The following is a 22,197-nucleotide window of genomic DNA, read 5'->3' on the forward strand; positions in this document are numbered from 1 at the left end:
CGCAATGGACCCAGGCGCTACCCACCGTTCTCCTGGGACTTAGGACATGCTACAAGGAAGATCTAAAAGCTTCTCCAGCAGAATATCTCTATGGCTCAACACTAAAGGTGCCCGGCGAGTTCTTCACAAACACCGATCCGCCAGTGGACCCTCATAGTTTTCTAGACGAATTCCGTTCACATATGCGAAAAATAAGGCCCGCTCCGACAGCACATCACAACAAGCAGAGAACATTTTGTTTCAAAGATATAGAGACCTGCACTCATGTGTTCCTGAGAGTGGATGCAGTTAAACGGCCGCTCGACCAGCCATACTCGGGCCCCCACAGAGTAGTCAAACGAATAGACAATAGGCTCTTTATAATAGACGTAAATGGGCGAGAAGTCACCGTCAACATAGACCGTATCAAACCCGCTCATTTAGCCAGTGATGATATTTTTGGAAGCGCTGCCCACTTTAGACGCGCATTGGTCAACTCGGGGGCACCCCTTCATCCTACAACATCAACGTGTCTACCACTGCAGCAGAGATCAGCACACGCGCCAAATAGCCAACCTTAAATGAGACTTTAAGGAGTCCCACATAAAGCCTCATTTAGGGGGGAGTATTGTGGGAACAAACTGAACAATCCAATGTGGCAACACCAGTATTCGTAAAGGAATTCTCACGAATTCCTTTTGTTTTCTTCTTCGCAGTTTTGTAGCAAGAACTTTTTGAATAGTCATTTTTCGTAACTGAAATCATTAGCTTTCAGAACCTTGAATCGAGTAATACGCAAAGCAGTTTGATCACTAAATTTTGTAGTTTGTAAAGTTTGAATCGTTTATTTGAATAAAGCAGTTAAGAGTAATATAAATATATATGTGTGGTACATTTATTCCCCCACAGATTCATAACAAGGAACAGCTGTTTAGCGCCAGATTGTATATTTTATTTTTGGCATATTAAACATACGGAAATTGCAAAACATAAACAAATTATTTTTAGAAAACCAAACAAGCAATATTTGCATTTCATATACATACATATGTAAGTACTCAAATTAAATGAGTGAGTTAATGTTGGTACAATTATTAAAGAGGAAATATTTATTGGCGCGCGCTAGTCTCTTTGGATCTTTGCCGCTCCACTTGTAGACACAGCCAATATACAGCGTCATCGTCACAGTTCCTACCACTACGCCGATGCAGGTGTTGTAAACGTAATAAATCGGAGTGTAAACAAAAATATGTTGATATATTTTATTATTCCTTTTTTAATGCAATTTTAACAAAACAATTGCAGCATTGTATATGCGAGAGCTGAAGCTGAAAGGAGAGTACCCAGAGGCGACATAGATTGTTGGCCGTGAGCTACGACAACATACCCAGGAGAAGGCTCTACTATCGCTTGCCAATTACAAATAGCCATAGCATTAGTCAAATGTGTGCTGCCGCAGCATTTGAAGCAGCTGTTGCACACGCATTAGTGTTTTGTCTTGCCAGCAAATTTCGTTACAATAGAATTTAATTTAATTGAAATCAAGTGCCATAATTAATGAGATATTTCAAAATCAAAACAAAACGAAAACGTCGACGCAGACAACGGTGAGTAGGGCCCAAAGCAATACGGCGCTCACCAACAAGTCATCTGTGGCCAATAGAGCGCACCAAACACGTTTGTATATTCGCTGGGCCGCACAGAAGTGTGCCGCGCGCTAACGCACTTAGATGTTCTCAGAGGTACATAGAATACTACCGTATGTATTTTTTAAATTGAAGGAAGACAATTTGAAAAATTTATTGTTTTCGCAGTGGAAGTGCATATACTTAGAGCCAGAAAAGTATATACGGACATTTAAGGGCCTATTTGGAATGATATTCTGAGTGGACAAAACCCCGAAAGTCTATCCATACTGTGTATGTTGAGTAATTGCAAGCCGTTCGATTTTTATAAGTAAGCAAACATTGCCAAAATTATTAAAAATAAGTTCTTATATAATTTTTTTCATCTGCAGTTCTCATTGTGACCACATTCCCAGTTGGTGTACGTCTGTAATTGATGAAAGTGGGCAAATATGAGGTGAAAACGCGTGTGTTAAAACATTTTTTTTAAATATGTATATGTATGTATGTACAAGCCATTTACATAAATACATGCATTCATTCAAGATTACAATTTTAAAATCGTCTAAGAAAGTTAAAAAATACTGCATTCTAAGGCACAGTAACGAAAAACGCACAAGAGCCAACAAGTTATATTAAAACATTGATGCTTCTGATGCAAAACTCAACAGTTAACATACTAAAACTACTCGCCAAACACAACGCCACGTGTATTTGACAACTCAAATAGTTTCAATATAATAAATTATAATATAAAAATCATATAGAACACCAGCTGCAGGCGCACCGCCAATTTAAAATTAAAAATAAATTATTTGAACCGTTTAACACTTCACCTCGGCGTACGCCATCCAAACGCAGTAGGCGAACAAAAGTGCGAAAACGAAAGGCTATTTTAAGGGCTGAAGCAAAAATTTAAAAGATCACTATGCTGTCACCAATGTTATTAGCCATACTGAGTTTATCAACTGCATAAAGAGACGTTGCAAGGGTCAAAATAAACGACGACGTAGTAGTACAATCATCAGCAGCTGCCGGCAAATTTCGCGACTGATGACGCTTTCAATGGTGATGGCACGTAGACAATATCAACAAAAACTGCTGTAGACAAAATTTATAGCCTCGAAGGCATAGCAAGACGCAAGCAACGGTTCTACAGTTGTGCTGGCATTTGCAGATTGTAGCTAAGAGTTTAATTTGTCGTTTTAAATTGGCGGCAAGGGCAGCCTGTGAATTCGCTGCTTTTCATATCATTTTGTTGAGTGTGGAGAGCAAATTTCAACCGACCAGTGACAGACGTACATTTTGCTTTGAGTGAGCAAACAATGAGTGATAGCTTTTCAAGAGCATCGCTATCCAAAAATTGAGATACATACGCAACTGCTTTAAAGGTGAGTGTTTGGACAGCCTTAATGATCATTTGCAATGGGCAAATGGCTAACATTTTATGCATTAATGTAAAATTTCAATCTTTACTAAAACAATTCGTTTCTGTTAACTTAGTTTAATTAATTTGTTTAATTTAAAAGCAAAATTTCCGCTTGTAGTCGTGAAGCAGTATAATTAATCGCCCAATGGCTGCAAACAAGCGTACTATTGGTATAGTTGTCGCTCTGGTGAGTCTGGTCTGTTTAGTTGTTGGCGCCAATTTCTACTTCATGTACTATCTAAACGTAGAAGAAGTGCCACATGTGAGCAGCACACGCGCCTTGGAGAATATGATACGTCAGAAAATACGCGAATTGCATCCAGCATATTTGAACAGAAACCCGCGACTTTTTATGTACCGCAATAAATTGTTGAAAAATTATAAACCTGCACCATATGAAAATGCATCCGTCCTCTGGGATATTGCCAACTGGGTAGTTATAAAGCGAACTTAAACGTATGACGCACGTTATTAATTATTGTACATTTTACATTTTAAGTGGCCACAAGAAAATGAAATTTATCCAATCTACGACACCTCTACGGCTCAATTGCTGCAGACGTTGCGCCTTGAACCGATCACCAAAGTCACAAATTTGGCACGTGGCACACAATTAAAATTGCTTGTGCGTTTGGCGAACAAACAGAAAGTAATCTTTAAACCGCAATGGTATGAACGCGACGCAGTAATCGACGGACCCGTATATGCTGGCAAAGATCGTCACACCGCGGAAGTGTACGCCTTCTATTTGGGTGCCGTGCTAGACCTGAGGTGGACGCCCATAGTAGTGGGACGAGTGGTAAACTTGAAAACAGATATATATGACAAAGGTGACAACGAGCTTAAGAATTCAATGACAATCACGGAAGTGGAGAATGGTACTGAACAGTATTGCCTTTTTGGCAAATGCCACTACTGCAACGAGGAGGAAACGGTGTGCGGCGATGAGCATAATAACATAGAAGGTGTGCTCTTATACATTATACCAGGCTCATTAGCCAAGCGACGATCGCCATGGCAGCGAACGTACAAGGAGGATAAACGGGCGCCCTGGGAGGATGACATGAACTATTGCAAGTGAGCAGAAATGGAAAATGAAATGCGTTTGAATATATTGCTTATTTTTTATACACAAATAGAAAAATAATATATCATGATTTGCAGGCCACTTAAAGACAAAATGGAAACAATTCGTTTGCTGGACCTCATCGATGCTGCAATATTTGATTATTTGATACAAAACGGCGATCGCCATCACTACGAAACGCGTGAAGAACGTGTGGTGCTTATAGACAACGGTAAAGCTTTCGGGAATCCAAATAAAGATCATCTAGATATATTAGCACCGCTCTATCAGTGCTGTTTGTAAGTACAAATCGCTTAATTTTTGTAATACCAATGTATGATTTAAATTTATTCTAAAAGAATAAGAAAAACGACGTGGGACCGACTGCAAGTGTTTTCTGGTGGCGTGCTTACTGAGCTGATTGACCGCCTTTCAAAGCACGATGCGCTTTTTCCTCTGATTACAGACAAGCACAAACGCGGCGTAGAACGCAGACTTCTTGTTGTTTATGCAGTTGTGGAATATTGTATGGACAGAGAAGGTGACAAAATGTTTAAACAGCTGTAACTGTTGTTAAATTAGCAGAACTTCTGAACAAGTTGCATGTATATAATTGTAAAATTCAAACCTATTTTATTATTTAGAAGAGTCGAACTGTAGATTTTAAAATTTAAGGAGATATTAAATATTTTAATGCAAAGTATTTTCATACTGCACTATAGGATAGTTTTATAAAATTTGAATCTTAGAAATATGATATATATTTGTTGAAAATATTATAAATTACATAAGAAATTTCACATTATCTTACGTCCAAGACTTCAAAAGTAGTTAATTAAGCAAAGGCGCTACGCAGTCCTAATAAAGTCAAACAGCGTCTACTTTTTACCTTTCACATTGCTGAATGTAAATAACTTATTGAACTTTTTATTATTAGCCTTGTTGGAATTGCTCTAAAATAGAGATCAAATATTAGAGAGATAAATACTGGTATGATTTGGTACAACTTACTTTCCCATGAAATTGTGGCTTTAGTTCCATGCCCTTGGCGCGTTGTCCGCCTCCTTGGAATTTCTTAAAGTCCACACTATTGTAGTCGAAATTTTTAACTAGATCAATGGGTTTATTAGAGGACTGATAACTCTTTTGCCGGTTTTTCATGTTCTTGTTCTTCATCTGTTTCTTGCCACTCTGCCTATTTGGGGTGTTCTGCTTCGGTTGGGCTTGTGACGTAGACGGTATCTCTTCAGGTCCACTATCTGAATCCTCACTAATAGTATGTACAGAGTTGTTAGATGTATTGGCAGTCATGGTATCAGCGGCGGTATTCGGCGCCTGATTATTGGCTTGCTTCAGTTCCTTCTTAGTGGGTGGTAAATTAATAAACTTCAATTTATCATCAGTAGGTGTTTCGTTCTTAAAGCGCTTCGGACCGGGCTCCTCTGAATCATTTGATTTGTTCTTTTTCGCAATTGCCTCTTCATGTGTGCGCTTGAGGATTTCTTTAATTGGTAAATTATACTCATTATCATCAGCCGGTTCAGTTTTAATTTCCATCTATTGGTGTGGCAAAATTGTAATTACGATTGAATACATTGAACTAAAATGCGCGTACCTTTGTTATGACAGGTGATGGATTTGCAGCGGGACATAACTGACGTTTTTTATTTTCAGCCTCGATGCGTGCCGCTTCCTCCGCTTTTTCTTTTTCCGCCAATGGTAGCATGGCCAGATAGCGTTGATATGGACTAATGAATTTTATAGCGCTATGTAATTGTTTTTGCTTTCTCTGATCCTCATCCTGTATATAAATGGAAAAATTGAATATATCACAGGTTATCTAAAAGCCTATTATTTATTACGTCATCCGTGGACTCCGGTGTTTCATAAATGCTCAGCACAGGTTTGGCCATCTTTACGTCAACTTTAGCAGGAGATGAAATTACAGCGTCATTGCGGAAATTTAGCAGTGTCGGCAAATCATCGCGGAACTCTTCGCTGTGTGATAGATCGTGCGGGCAATACAACTTACAGTTGTAATCTTTGCTGTTAGTGGTTGCTACACGATGAATTGTTTCTGTCTCCAACACAGGCTGTAATTGAAAGGTTATGAGTCATAGCATATTTGTTTTTTGTCAACTACCCACCTTCACCAAAGGCTGTTCTCGAGCTCGCAACACAATTTGATGCAGCACGTGTAGGTTTTGTCGCACCAGTGGCGGTATAGGATTACAGCACGCTAGTATTCCCTGCATCTCACGAGGCAAACTTTCGGAAATTTGTAACAGCATGTGATTAGGTAAAACGTATCCGTAGCTTTCGTCTTCTTGGCGCGCAATTGAATCACGCCATTGAAACACTTCCCGTAGCGCATACAGCTGCCGATTATCGAAGATACGTTTTGACTTACGATAAAGATCCATGTGCGAGTCAGCTGTCATGTGCGGTTTTACATAGCGCTTCTTGCAGATTTCGCTGCTGCGTTGGTAAATGCTTCGTAGCAAATTTGGCTGATTGTTTCCGGCGTCAAGCAAATCATTGGTTATGCGATCGAATATATAGAGTAGATAGTGGGTATCTTGGCGCGCATATGCTACCAACTCTTTTGGTAATGGGCGAATGCGCCAGTCGGCCAACTGGAAAGTTTTATCGACTTCGAGGTCACAATAATGCTTGAGCAAGTAAGATAGGGATAAACGCGCATAATTTAAAGCCTTGGCAGCTTGATGAGTATCAAACATGTTCACTATGTACAATGAAAGATCGCGCTGGAGCCACTCAATATCCATATCAGCGCCGTGGAATATTTTCACTATTTTTGGATCAGTGAATACAACATTAAGTACGTGCATTTCATCGCGCAACTCTAAAGCATCGAAGAGATAATCTTTGTTGCGTGTTGAGATCTGCACAAGGCAAGTGAAACCCTGAAAAGTACGATATGAATGATGTTCCACATCAATTGCTATTTCAGTGTGTTTACGCAGTTCTTCCACTGCCGTATTTAATTTATGTATTGTATCCACATAAAGTAGTTCGGTTTCATCCATTTTTGAGGGCACTTGAGGATTTGTGCGCTTCAACTGAGTTACGGGGACTTCTAATTTCATCAGCTCGAACTCGTATGGATGTAGGTAACTGAGAAGAATTTATAAATAAGTAGTCTAATTTTCGATTTCATTAAACTTGTACCACCGAAACTCACCTCGCAATATTACCATGTTCATCATATTCGGGTAACACAGCCAGCGGCTTTAATGAATTGGGTTTATCTTTTATTCGTGGAACGAACGGCGCTAGAGCACTATTATCCACTGCTACTTTAAATTTCAATTGTGGTCGGGCAATATTTTTTGCCGTGATCAAACGTGCGGCAATTGGTGATACTTCATTTTTCTTTAAATTCCAACTTCCAGCACCAGATCCAGATGACGGTTTACCACTTGCGACATTTAAATGCGATTCTACAACAATAGTTTTTAGATTTTTCTTAATACCTGCGAGTTCATCCAAATTTGAGTTCAAACGTTCCATTATAGCATCATTGCATTCTAGGAGCATTTCAAACTGTTCGTCTTGTTGACGGCTGTAAGTTAAGATACATATTTTAATACTATATTACTTGCATATAAATGTTTTATAAGTGCATACCGTTGAATGTTGCCCTTAACATTTTGCCACTTTAAAACTTTCGATATCAATCCAAGAATTCGATGTGACTGTTCGTCCACAATCCGACCAAAGGTAGGGTGTGCGCAATATAAATCTCGTGCGGCACCTTGGGGAAAGGAATTTGTCGCTTTGGTAGCCACCATGATTTCAGCTAATCCATTCTAAAAAACGGTAAGACATTCAGCATCAAAGCATATGTATGAGTATATTTATATTACCTTTGCAAACTCTTCTACAGAAGCGAAATTCCCAAGCGATGTAACATTCGGAACTTTTTTTTCTTGCTCTGCCGAAGTGGCAGTCTCCTCCCCGACCTTTGTCGCTATAGTAGGCGTCATTGAGCTCTCTCGATTTAGTAGAATAGAGTTATGAATTTTTAAAAGTTTACATCGGCTAAACACCGAAAGTTATTAAAAACTATGCACGTTTATTTTCCTTACACATGTGGGAGAAAAAAATAAAATAACAAACTGCGCAGGGTTGCATCACGCCTAGTGCGACACCTACAGGAAGCTGGCTAAATACTTAACTTATTCTCTGTTTACACTTGTGCAGTTTTGGTGTTGTTATAATAAGTTAAAGTAATTAGTAATTAATCCACAAAATCAATTTACCCGTTCACATAGGGCAGATTATTTGCAAAATTGACAATCAGCTGTCAATACTGTTTTGAAAGGTTTTTCTTCATAGAATTTGCTTTGGTGGAATATTTTGAAGTTTTGGTTTGTTTAATTTTAATTAACGATATGAAGAAATGGCAAGGAGAGGGAATAGCCAATTTAATTGCGCAATTAACTGCTAGTAATAAACAGTTGGAGGAAATCCGTATACGACATTTACTGAGGCTTCAAAAAATGATGGCAGCAATACGCATGCGAAATTCGATATTACATTTTATAATAAGTAAGAAGAGGGCAAAGCGTTTATGAGCACACTCTTTTTTCTGCTACGAGTATATTATTGAATAAATAATAATACTTAGCAAAAATTTTATTATAATTATGTGTACGAGCCTATCGCATTTTATTTAGTTTTTACTCTGGCGTTTCTCTTTACATTCGTAAAAAAAATTATCTATAACACAGAAAACATAGGGCTGTATTAAAAAAATATAGTAATAATCTCGGGTTCTTTTATAATCACACATTTCGGGAGGCATCTTTTGTGTGGATAATCCCGTTTTTTAATTACGGACTGGGAGTTAAGCACAAAAAAATAGATAATCTACTTGTATGTGCACTTATTATTACCCACAAAGACAAACTTTGATTCCGCAGCTTTTAGGTTTAAGTGGATTGTCTGCGTGTTTGATGGAAATTGTGTTAAAAGTGTAGTTCTTTTGTTTATATTTTTCTATATGTGTATGTATATCTAAATTTTAAACGAAGGCAGCCAATCATATCGTCTCGATATTGACAATCTGCAAAACATTGTTGACATATTCGGATATGAATGCAATAATCATCAAAGGTTCCTGCTTCTCCCACTGGAGCATAGGGCCTCAGTAAAACATCTCCATCTGATTCCATTTTTTGCAAGAAGCTTGATTTCGTTCAAAGTTTTTCCTGGCCTTTAAACATTCTTCTGGACAGTTCTCCTCCAGGATATTTTTGGACGGCCAATCTTGCGAGCACCTTGTGAATTCCAATCCAATGCTTGACGATAGATTTCATGTGCGTCCTTGTGAAACGTATGCCCAATTCACCTTCACTATTACAGTTTTATCATGTTAGCTACCGGCTGGATTTTGCCCCTCTCGTATAGATCGTCGTTACTTATGATGTTGGGCCACCAGGTCTTCAATATCCTGCGTAAGCATCTGTTCACACAACTTTGAATTTAGTTTTCGATCCAACTATTTGTGAGCCAGGTTTCTGATCCATACAATAGTACTGATAGTACATTTGTCTTAAAGATCCGTAATTTTGTATGCACACTGAGGATGCTCGAAGAGTAGATAGCTCGGAGCTGAGCATACGCGCCGTTTGGTTTATTTATTCTGGCGATAACGTCACGTTCCGCACTGTCTGCAGCGCCAATGATACTACCCAAGTAGGTAAAGAAGTCAACTTTCTCAATTTGATAACCATTTAAGAGGAACGGGCGGATGCTAGTGGATCGAATTTTCATGGCTTTCGTTTTCTCGTGATTTATTTTTAGCCCTGCATTCAATGAGGTTGAGGACAGATCGTCAATTTTGTTCTGCATTTCGGTGTGTTTGACGGAGAGAAAGCATATATCATCAGCACGGTCTTCGAGATGTTCATAGAAGTTCCAATAAATACCTCTTCTTTTCCCCTCAATACAGCTCTTTAGTATATCATCAATAATAATTAAAAAAAGAGGTTGTCTGTAAAGCCGGTTTACTGACGATCGTTTAACGTGATAATGTCATAAGAAATTACTGATTGAATGGTTGCATTTTTCAAAAGAAAATTTTAATTTTATTTGTTTGATAGATATTTTGTATGGATATAGACATAACATAACATAACATAACATAACATAACATAACATAACATAACATAACATAACATAACATAACATAACATAACATAACATAACATAACATAACATAACATAACATAACATAACATAACATAACATAACATAACATAACATAACATAACATAACATAACATAACATAACATAACATAACATAACATAACATAACATAACATAACATAACATAACATAACATAACATAACATAACATAGCATAACATAACATAACATAACATAACATAACATAACATAACATAACATAACATAACATAATATAACATAACATAACATAACACAACATAACATAACATAACATAACATAACATAACATAACATAACATAACATATCATAACATAACATAACATAACATAACATGCTGTTCAAGCAAGGTAACGACGCATTTTTTGGTGCGTGCAGCCGGCTACATAGAATTATAAGACGTTATCACGTCAAAAAATAATAATAACATTAAAACAACAGGTATTATTAACAAACTTGGTTTTATTTTAAATTCTTCAAGTAAATCAAATTAATAATAATCAATAAGAAGGCATATGCAAATACAAATACGTGAATTTATATATGTACATATGCGCATATACATACACATATACGCTCACTTAAGTAGGAGAGAGCAAGATGTCGAACGTTGCCGTTCGTTTGCTTTGTTTGCTTTGTCGTTCGTTCCGCGCTTTCGCTTGCAGTTCATTCAAGGTAACGGCAATGAGCAAAGTAACGACAAATGAGCAAGGTAACGGCAATGAGCAAGGTAACACTAATGAGCAAGGTAACGACACATTTTTTCGTGCGTGCAGCCTGTTAAATCGAATTATAAGACGTTATCACGTCAATAATAAAGGAGACAACAGGCAACCTTGCCGTACGCCAGCACTGGTGGGAAAGCTTTCCGACAGATTACCATTGTGCAAGATCTTGCATTTGAAGTTGTTGTAGTGAACGCTTACGAGAGATATTAGTTTCGCCGGGACCCTTCGAGCGTGTAACGCGTCCCATATGCTGTTACGAGAAACGCAAACAAAAGCTGTACTGTAATCTACAAAGGTTAGTTGGAATGCAATAGCAAAAGAAAAAACATCACTTAAAAGAATACTATTGCACCCATTTAATATTAAAATGCTTGCAACCCCAATACAAACAAGATTTGAAAGATGGATTGGAAATGGCCTTGGGTTATAATATTTGTATGGTATTTGATTTGTGTTTTGGCTGGTGTTTCCGGTGGAAATATTATATTAGGTTACAAGCTCAAATGATAATTTGCCATTTTCACTAGAAGTAAAACTTATAATAAAATTCAAAACTTAAAATATATCATATCGTAATTTAAATTTATTTCTGCATTGTTAACGTATTTTATTATATTAAAAATAGCTACTTAAAACTGTGGACAGTAAATTCTACCACACTATCGTTGTATTTTATTTATATATATAAACTATTTATTTATTTATAGCTTTACGAGTGCTCGAAAGTACAATACCGATAACAATTGACATTAAATTTGATATAATATTTTTAATCAATTTCAATCAAACTACTTAACCGCGAGTATATTTGTTGATGAGTTTGTTGACTAACTACAAAAAAAAAAAAAAAAAAAAAATAACAAGATCTCCACAGTAGATTCCAGTTGATAAATAAAAAGAATAAAACAAAATTATATTAAGAATAAAAACAAATTATACGTGTATCAGCAATTTGAAAGTTTACGTCTAAATTTTATTTTAGCAGAAGTAAAAGTTTGCACATTCTTGTGGTAAGTCGGCATGGGAAAGTATGTGACCTTTGTATTTTGGATATATGATGAGCTCTATATCTTCAACAGATCAATGTTTTTGTCTCTTTTATTTGTTTATTTATTTAATTACTTATCTATTTAGCCAATATACAATATAAAAAAGTCATACAAACTACTTATAAAAGAGATTCAAAGAATTCATGATGAAAATTTTTGAAAAGGAAAAATTATTCTGGACATATTTTAAGATGCCGTTCGGAGTTGGCTTAAAACTGTAGGTCCCTCCATTGTGGACCAACATCAAGACACACGCTCCAAATAAAAGCAGGAGCGCGGCCAAACGCCGAAAAAGGGTATAAACGCCAATATATATATTTATATTGAATTCAAGTATCTGTTAATAGGACCATTTCGAACATACAAAGACATAAGAAGGCTTACATAGAAAAACTCTAAGCAACGAAGCGATCTCGTGGGAATATTAAGGGAAACGGGGAAATCAACAAAACCAACTAAACGAAAGATAAAGACAGGCTATATGAAAAACATAGACCAAGGAATGCAAAGTGTAAGAGTAGCCTCCGGGAAGCGTATTCAAGCCTCGAACGAATGAACGTCATACACAAAAGCTTCAGCGTTTACGGGTCAGTAAAATCTGAGTTGGCGACATAGAGAAATGTCAAGCGGTGTCAATGATACTGCATCGTTTAGAAAGGTGTAAACACTTGTTTGTCTTCAGTGAATTGAGATTTTTGATACATAAATTGCCAACGATGTCAATATCGATATCCATCATTTGAGAATCTTGAGATTTGCTGGTCAATGAATATATTATATTTTAAGGACAACCGCACCCACGCAACCCACCTAGGTGGATATCCGATTGAAAGGCTGCGACAGCATCATCTAAAAACACAGCTAAATTAGGCACAGTGGATCGGACTGGAATAAAAGCTGCCCTTGCTGGAAAGAGCACAAAACACTTATAACATAACAACCTCTATTGGTTGTCTGGTCGAGTTGCTCCTCCAATTTGTGGCGTGCGCCCTGGTGTTGTTCCACAAATGGAGGGACCTACAGTTTTACGCTGCTTCCGAACGGCGTTTTTATGAGGAGTTTTTTCATAGCAAAAAATCAGTCGGAGGTTTGCCATTGACTGCCGAAGGGCGGCAGCTATTAAAACAAAAACAAAATAATTTTGGTGTTTCATGCCCTCAGTGGGTTTCGAACCCGGACATTACCGAATGGTAGTACCGGTCTCGAAAGCGGCTGTAAAATGTTTACAAATTACCGTCATGAAGTTTCGAATACATGCAAAAATAGTCTATGATGCAATTGAGTGAAGCTTTAAAGAGTTTGGAATGAACCGGTTCTTTAAAGTTAATTGCAATCTTTGAAATTTTACTGAGTTATCAAAACCTGTTGCTTAAAACTTGAATGTTGTAATCTTAATATACTAGGTGGGTTCAAAAAGTATCCCAAATTTTGTGTTTCTTCAAAAATTATTAATCCCCATGAGATATTATGCACTTGTGCCAACGTTTTTTCTAATCATCGAAGCACTACAAGCTCCTTCGATACCGTCTTTATCTCGTCAATCGTAGCGTAGAGTCGTCCTTTCATGGTCCTCTTCAGTTTCGGGAACAAGAAAAAGTGACAGGGGGCTAGATCTGGGAAATACGGTGATTGTGGCATCATTAATGTGTTTTTGGCCAAAAAGTCGCGCACAAGCGACGATGTGTGAGCAGGGGCGTTATCGTGATGCAGGAGCCAATTTTTGTTCTTCCACAAATCCGGGCGTTTCTGCCGAATTGCTTCGCGCATATTGCGCATAATTTGCAGGTAATACTTCTTATTGACCGTTTTACCCTGTGGCAAGAACTCATGATGCACAACGCCCTTGCAATCGAAGAAAACGGTTAGCAAAGCTTTTACATTCGACCGAACTTGGTGCGCTTTTTTCGGTCTTGGTTCGTGCGGCAGCTTTCATTGAGTTGATTGAGCTTTGTTTTCCACGTCATAACCATAAACGCACGATTCGTCACTAGTTATGACCCTCTGGAGCAACTTCTCTAACGGTGATTCGACGATTGGTCAATACCATTTTCTTCACTTCATAAATTTTTCCGGCACGCTTTTCGTCGTTCACATCTTCTTGGACTTTTGAAAACATTTTGTACCACCGATAAACGTTGCTTTGGTCCAAAGTAGCTTCTCCGTATCTACATTCGGAATGTATCCGCGCACTTAATTTCGCTTTTCAAACAAAATTTGATACAAGTTCTTTGATCCATCTTTTTGAATAGGTAAAAATCGAAGACGAGCCGAAATACGTGCAAGCAAAGCAGCTGTCAACAATTAGCTGAACATTCAAAAGGGCCGAACTTGTCGGCATGAGTGAGAGACATGAGTACCAACATATCGCCACAAAAAAATCGAAATTCGAATATACGTAACCTGCGAAAATTCAAAATTCGCGATACTTGTTGAACACACCTCGTATATGAAAAATGCAGTTAAAGGTAATTTTTCATAAGGGCATCACCTAGCCTGAGTCGTGTAGAATTGTTGAAATTTACTCAAATTGTTGTTGCACCCGGGTGGATATTGAAAAGCGGCCCTATTTTATTCAAAATGCTAAATTGTTAAAATCTAATAACGAAAGCGGGTAAGAAAAGTAGCCCATTTGCCCTAAAAAGTGGCCTATGATAAGATGATATCGATTCTACAATACGATCAGACACCAATAAGTTAATGAAGCAACACCACCTTGTATAGATTCGCGTTGGTGCTCTACTTATTTCGGAGATCAGCCCATACAAAGAGGCCAACAAAGAGCCCAAATAGAACTGAGCTTCAGCCGAGAAAATGATTTTTTTTACTCTGCCAAGCGATTATAAGTGATCCGGGTGAGGCTCAGCGCATTAGATAGTGTTAGTTTACTGGCGTGGCAACCCTTGATGGGCAAAAACGCGAATCATTCCAGTATGTAGAACCAGCTATATATACAGGGTTGGCCATATTAAACTGACCCATGTGATTATTAAAAAAATATGGAAAAAGAAACATTTTTTTGTGTTTCATTGTGAAAAACATTTAATTTAGTTCAAGGAGATTCGTTTACATCACTTTTTGAATATGATATCGCGCAAGTGGTCGCCCTTAGCTCGTATAGCGTAATGTGCCCGTTTTTCGGCGTTTTCCATAGTTTTGGCCAGCGTCTCGGCCGATATGGCGGCTATTTCCCGTCGGATATTGGCCTTAAGTGCGCCTAGTGTCTTTGGCTTGTTGACGTAAACCTTAGATTTCAAATTACAGTAAAAAGTTATAGGGTTACTCAATGGGTCAGTTTAATATGGCCAACCCTGTATATATTATATATAATTGGCGCGTACAACCTTTTTGGGTATTTGGCCGAGCTTCGCCTCCTATTTGTGGTATGCGTCTTGATGTTGTTCCACAAATGGAGGGACCTTCAGTTTCAAGCCGACTCCGATCGGCAGATATTTTTATGAGAAGCTTTTTCATGGCAGAAATACACTCGTCGGAACACACTGTAGAACCATCCGCCATGGGAAATATGCAACAAATCTGCAACTACTGGATCAGTACAACTACTGTACAGACAGACAATAAGCGACATTCATCAGGAGTCTCTTACCGCCTTTTTAAACACCCGACCCCCGAATGCAGTTATTGGGGTGCAACCACCACCCATCGCAGAAGAAGAGCGTCAGCTCTCGTGACTTTGGCCTAAATATTGAATCAGGTTCACATGCTCTCTTAAACTCACTCAACTAAACCCTTCTTCCTTTGGACCCAACCTGCCGAAATAGCACACCCTGGGCCTACCGTTAGATGAGATAGACGACGTTCATCGTTGACTACACCATACTGGTAGGGCTTGATGACCTGATACAACAAAAATAACTGAACGTATACGAATTGTGAGCCAAGATAGATTCTGTTCGAAGATCAAACTTCCATTCAGAGTACTATATTTTTGTCTACGATGAAAACTGATTAACTTAGTTTTTTAAATTCGTTTTCTTTTGATGCTAGTCTCTTTAATATACTTGTACTTTGAAAGAACATAGATGAGGTTAAATCTTCTCCCACATAATAACAGAGATATGATATCGATGGCAGACTTTTGATACTATATAGTCCCTTTGGCTTTCTTGGATATTTTTATTGAGGCGTTATTTTTTAGCATCATTTATGATTGCGAACTCTAAGTATGTAACTGCAAAATCATAGACATTTTGTGTATTTAATGATTAATTTATTATAATGCTTTATATTGAATATAAATATGTTAACATTTACATAACGGTCGCTTGTAATAAACCCCCGAAAACCAAAAAGTGAAAACTATTGTCGCGTAATTTTATTAAATATGCAGATTGTTTTTAATATTTTATTTAAATTATAAGAAATTCAAATCTGAAAGTAGATATAATTCTGATGGAATTTTTATTTTTATTTTTTAAAGTTGAGCAATCAATAGAAACTCTTTGTTTGAAACTTATTTTGCGACTGCAATGCAAAATCTGTTAATAAAAATTACACAAAAGCTAAAGTTATTTGCATCCGAAAGTCATACCTACTTTCAGTCTATCGAATTTAAAAATGTTCGAGCCACTCGTTCTCCTTATTTATATTTTTTTTTTGGTCAGAGACTATTAGATTTATGCATTTGAAAACACATATACACTCATGCTTTTGTTATTCCCTTAATAAATGACAAACTGTTAAAATATTGATTTTCGGTAAAACTGGTAAAACTTTTTAAATGATTATCTGTTTTCCAAACTGACTTATGACTCTGGATGTGACAATTCATTCCAGTTGTTTCTTACATATGAATCAATTAACGGCAATATAACTCATTCTATATATGTTCATACATATATACATAATTGTATGAGCTTTTACCAGAACACGAAGATATGCATGAACGTTTGTATGTACTACGTGCTTTAATTTGGTGATTTTATTTATAGTACTGCATTTGGTGAATTTAAATTGCAGATGTTATGCTTCCAGTCATTCTCCTTGTTTGGTTTTATAAATATTTCGAAACGCTCAGATTTTAGTAAATCATATTCTGCGCTTAGAATGCTACGATCAGTCGGTGATTTGTTATAGAGCAGTAAAGTGATCATTGGCGCTGACAAGAGCGCAGACAAAACAAAACGAAGCAGCAGTAACTGGCGCGAAAGAACAATTAATAAAATAACAAAGGGAAAATGTTAACGAAACGACATATTGCTCTATTATCAGCGCTCTATAATTTATTTTTATTGCATGTGTCAACAGCGCTTCATATCCAAGTGAGTGTGTAGTCGTGAGCAAAGGGATTTTCATTTAGAGTTATATGATTTCTCAAAAAAAAAAAAAAAAAAACGACGCAGTAATTATTTTAATTAAATTAAAAGTAAAGTTATTAAAAGTTCAAACGTTATTTATTCAATTTGAAGTGCAATCGATACAGTTTAGTTTTGAATATAACCCCACTCAAATGGCGTCCACCGCTTTTATTGCACGAATGGATCTGATAAATCGATATCGGGTCGCATATCATGAATAACGGGTTGAATATTAGCTTTCAAAAAATTATTATTCACATAAACCAATGACTTGAAATAATCCGATAAGAAGTAGTTTAATTGCGTAAAATCACTTCTTGGAGGCCTTTAAATGCTACGATTTCTTTAAATAAACGAATCTCCAAACTTTTCACACAATAAAAAACCAAATGTGTCAAGATCAACATCTCCCAATTTCAGCCATAAATACTTGGTTATCATCGAATCAAACCCTCTGCACAGTCAGAGACAGTGACAACAGCTTCATTTTGAAAGATGCACGGAAGATGATTCCATCCACACTAAATGGCCAGTTTAGGTGAATGTAATGGTTGTTCGTCAACATTATGCAAAGAAAAACTACGCTCGAAATTTTCACATATTGGACGAATAGCGAGCACGACGATAAGCTAACAAAAGTGCACGAAAAGGTGCAAAAATTATAACTTAATTATTTTTTAAACGTTTTTGAGGTGTAATAAAAGGAAAACAAATTACAGTCGGTGTTGAATGGGTAACTTTTGTGATTACAGATTTTAGTTAAGAGCTTTAGGAAAGCGCCTTCTACAACTGAGAGTCTTTTTGTTTTTTGAAAGTAGCTTAGCATATCGTATTAAACGGCAAATGCGAACTTCGACATTTTTTAATACTTGAATAATGAAAAAAGTTCAAGTTACTTCAAATTGATGTCCAAAAATATCGAAACATAGATTATTCATATATATAATATCATTAAATCATACACCTCTTATAAATTTGAAAAATTCACCGTTAGAACATTTTTCAATTGAGAAGTTATTTTAGGTCAGCTTCCAGCGTTGTCATTCGGTTGTTCGGAAACTTCGGAAAAACTTATTAAGATATTGACAAAATCTTAAATAGAAATCATGCCACTATTCAGAATATCATAAAACGCTATAAAGCTGAAGCAGAGTTCAATATGAAACAGAAACAAGCAATAAAGTTATTTTTAATGACGTTCAATTATCCAAAAAGCAACAGTTGACACAAAGTTATACATATATATATTTGGCACTTACACCCGTTTTGGGTGTTTCATCAAGCTTCATTCTTCATGTTTTCCACAAATTGGCGGCAAATGTGCTTTTTCATGGCAGAAATACACTCGGAGGTTTGTCATTGCCTGCCGCGGAACGACCGCTATTAGAAAGCATTGTTTTTGTAGCTTGGTCTTTCATGCACGGAGGTTCGAACCTGTGTACTCCCAAACGATAGTCACGCACCAATCCTTCGGCTACAGCGGCCGCGTGTATAGAATGTATTTTCTCTGTTTAACTCTTTTGAGTTTACTTACTATATTAATTAAAAAAAACTGCCACACCTAATAAAAAAAATGTTATATCGTTATTAAATTTTCCAACAAAACAAATATATTGAAGTATACAATATTCACTGTGACTCACTTTAAATGGAAATAGCAAACAAAAAGTGAAGTGCTGACTCCAAATACGCAAACACAGTTCAGTTTTGTAAAAGCCCAAAACTTAAACAATCAATCTTTTAGAACAAAACTTATTGAAAAATTCGAAACTGGTTATATGGTTACGGTTATATCCGAACCTGTGTTTATTATCGGGATCTGCATTTGTTATTTAAAATATTTTATTAATCAAAGTTAAATTTTTTAAGGAAAATAGTAGAGTTTGCGATTCCTCTACTTTTGAAGATGTAGGTAGTGTGAGTATTTTGAATTTGAATAATAAATAAAATTTCCATAAGAAGTGCATATTTTCTGTTACATGTTGCGCCTTCGCTCCTTGTACTATTTTTAGAGAACATTATTATTGGTTGAAAGCTCTTCTGGTTTTTGTCACAGAAGTACTAAAACAGACCCATTATACATATATGTATATGTTCACAGTCGTGTATACAGTAAATTAACCGCAATGCTTATCAAAATGCTTAGTTCATCAACTGGCCACCAAACCAATTCGCATAATACGATTGTTGAATCTTAAGCATACATATGTACATGCATTTATGTACTCGTGCGAGTATATGGGGTTGCCTAAAAAGTTCGGTAAAAGTTTTAATATAATTAAGGCATTCGTTTTAATCGAACTTCAAATAATAATATTCTATTGATGATCTTCTCTATTTTTCCGGAGAAATATTTTTTCATCAGTTTGAAAATGGTTTGAGTTTGTTTGAACTCTCCTTCATTATCCTGGTCTAACTGTGCTACCGTTTGAAAAGTTTCAACTCTCTGCGTCTACGCTCCTTAATCTATGTCGTGTTTGTTTTCACCACCACCACTAGTAATTGATTAAAATATGTCCTATTTCGACCCTCCAGCAGATGAAAATTGAGCTTATTGAAATGTGTAATTTACAACTATAGATAACACTATATAAGGCTCTCATCATGTCTGTGTCATTGTTGTTGTTGTAGCAGCATAAACATTCCCCATACATATAAGGCGAATGCACTGAAGTGACAGTCCTTGGCCGGACATAAATCCGGGCCATTCCGGTAACGTAGAACCGATTGCTGTGGGAAAGCTCATCATACCCGACCTAACGTATAGCGCAAAAGCTTGGACGACGACAACATCCGATGGGGCCTCATGAAATGTTTGAGAGAAAGATTCTGCGGAAGATTTCTCGATCTTGGCACGTTGGTTACGGCGAGTATCGCAGACGATGGAACAATGAGCTGTATGAGATTTACGACGACAGAGACATAGAGCAGCGAATAAGGATGTAGCGGTTTCGTTGGCTGGGTCATGTCGTTCGAATGGAAACAAACGCTCCGGCTCAGAAAGTATTCGATGCGGTACCAAGTGGTGGTAGCAGTGGAAAAGGAAGGCCTGCTCTGCGTTGGAAAGATCAGGAGGAGAAAAACTTTGCTTCACTTGCTGTTTCCAACTGGTGCCGGATTAGCACAAGAAAGAATCGACTGGCGCGTTTTGTTAAACTCGATCAAAAATCGCGTCAGCGGTTATCGCGCCAAGCAAGAAGAAGAAGATGAATCTTCAATCTCATAGAAATTGCATATAGATTTGTAGTGTAATGTAGTCTTGTGCATTCTCTAATGATTTATTTTACGTTTTGATTGGGCGACCAGAGGGAGACTCAACTTTAACATAGAATAGTGCAGTACCTCGTAGGATAGCTACGTCAAGAACCAAAAGCTAGAACTTCACATAAAATATTCGCAGCGTTGGAATTTTCAGTGAGCTTTATTTCGACCTAGAAAAAGAAATTTTCCTATCAAACACACAATATTTTGAAATATTTATTATGTACGTTAAAAATCATCAAACAGTAAAGTGAAAATGAAATTAACTACGATTACACTGTGGTACAAAAAAAAAGTTGCAAAAAAACTTTGGATCGGACATGGTGAGGGTTGTAGCTTATGAAAAACTGAAAATAATGGTATAGTTGAAATTTCCAATACACCCCCAAAATCTCATTTTATGGCCATAAAACCGTTTTTCAGTAGGTTGATATGAACAATCACTCCTAACTTCGCCAATTTCCATCCGATTTCGAATTTGCTTTTTTAGTTCGAAAGAACAAAAACAAGCCTTTTTGACAGTGTGTTACCATTTTTTTTGAAATGACAACTGACGAGACTGTAGACGGAAGTATTTGGAATTTTTTTATTTTTTCTCTATTTTTTCGACTTTGACATAATTTTTACGATATTATCCGATATTGAGGATTTTTTTAGTACACTACTGTTATAGCAAATTTAATTTTGCGTCGAATGAGCTATATTTGACTGTAATTGAATTAAAATTAATAGAGTTGTGTGGGTTTTAAGATTTTTTCTTTTTTTACTACGAGATTTGGTATGCGTTTCGAAGCATGAAAATAATAACAAGTGTCATTATAAACGCATAATATTTATTGGAGTATTGTGTAGTGCAGCACTGTACGGTATGGTACGGTGCAGTACACAACGGCACTGGTTCCAAACTTAAAAATGCATTGGAAACGGCCCTTTGGAGTTTAGTATGGTACGGTACATGTGTCATTCTCTTCATCAGTTTTGAATACTTCTCTGTAAGAATTCGATCATCATCATTCATCTGAAGTCGTCATCAACTAAATTCCATTGTTTAAATCGAGAAGCGAGCGTTTCAGATTGTCTTCCCGATAGAAGTAAATCACGAGAAAGATCCTGAAAATCTGAATTTGATACAATGTCTCGTTCTGAAAACTTAGAACCAGACGGAAAGTACTCTTCATCATCAGGTTTATTGTTATCAGTTTGATCATCATCAGCAATGAGTTGAACTTCCTTCAGTTCATGACCTGCAGTTGAGTCAATCATATCGTCCAAGACTACGGGGTTCTTAACAGTTGCAACATCAGCATACTTTATGTGCTTTCGAGTTTTATAATGATGACCGTTTACGTCCGTTTTACAAAAATAACAATCATCTGGTTTATGATAAGGCTGATGATGCCATATCATCGGAGAATATTGAGAAATTTGACTTTTCTGGCAACGTTTTGATTTATATCTTTTGAATTTCAATGAAACAAACAATAAAACTTTGACGTTTTAATAAGGTTAAATTATAATAACAAACTT

General features: G+C 36.7%; 2 protein-coding genes and 1 long non-coding RNA gene across 6 annotated transcripts; 2 read left to right on the plus strand and 1 right to left on the minus strand.

Moving 5' to 3' along the window:
- Positions 1 to 905: 905 nt before the first annotated feature.
- Positions 906 to 2,252, plus strand: LOC129246391 (uncharacterized). 2 transcript variants are annotated; one of them, XR_008582463.1, is made up of 4 exons: positions 906 to 1,029; positions 1,285 to 1,738; positions 1,794 to 1,935; positions 1,997 to 2,252. It is a non-coding gene; the product is annotated as an uncharacterized LOC129246391 (long non-coding RNA). The 2 variants fall into 2 exon arrangements; XR_008582462.1 differs by having other exon boundaries at positions 1,285 to 1,721.
- A 12-nt stretch (positions 2,253 to 2,264) lies between these two features.
- LOC129246401 (glycosaminoglycan xylosylkinase homolog) lies at positions 2,265 to 4,839 on the plus strand. Of its 3 annotated transcripts, none has more exons than XM_054885217.1 (5): positions 2,265 to 2,995; positions 3,152 to 3,466; positions 3,533 to 4,110; positions 4,198 to 4,398; positions 4,459 to 4,839. In XM_054885217.1, the coding sequence occupies exons 2-5, from the start codon at positions 3,179 to 3,181 to the stop codon at positions 4,664 to 4,666; spliced, it is 1,275 nt and encodes a 424-aa protein (XP_054741192.1). In that variant the 5' UTR covers positions 2,265 to 2,995; positions 3,152 to 3,178; the 3' UTR covers positions 4,667 to 4,839. The 3 variants fall into 3 exon arrangements, with proteins under 3 accessions (XP_054741192.1, XP_054741184.1, XP_054741199.1); XM_054885209.1 differs by having other exon boundaries at positions 3,134 to 3,466; positions 4,459 to 4,835; XM_054885224.1 differs by lacking the exon at positions 2,265 to 2,995 and having other exon boundaries at positions 3,133 to 3,220; positions 3,282 to 3,466; positions 4,459 to 4,828.
- Positions 4,840 to 4,866: 27 nt separating this feature from the next.
- LOC129246399 (exosome component 10) lies at positions 4,867 to 8,221 on the minus strand. The gene is made up of 8 exons (XM_054885196.1): positions 7,990 to 8,221; positions 7,751 to 7,932; positions 7,305 to 7,685; positions 6,247 to 7,237; positions 5,962 to 6,192; positions 5,715 to 5,900; positions 5,111 to 5,656; positions 4,867 to 5,052 (listed from the first exon to the last, which is right to left on the minus strand). Exons 1-8 carry the CDS (start codon positions 8,107 to 8,109, stop codon positions 4,978 to 4,980), a joined length of 2,712 nt encoding a protein of 903 aa, XP_054741171.1. The 5' UTR covers positions 8,110 to 8,221; the 3' UTR covers positions 4,867 to 4,977.
- Positions 8,222 to 22,197: the final 13,976 nt, after the last annotated feature.

The sequence above is a fragment of the Anastrepha obliqua genome, chromosome 1 (genome assembly GCF_027943255.1).
Source record: "Anastrepha obliqua isolate idAnaObli1 chromosome 1, idAnaObli1_1.0, whole genome shotgun sequence".
In the NCBI taxonomy this organism is placed as follows: Eukaryota; Metazoa; Arthropoda; class Insecta; order Diptera; family Tephritidae; genus Anastrepha; species Anastrepha obliqua.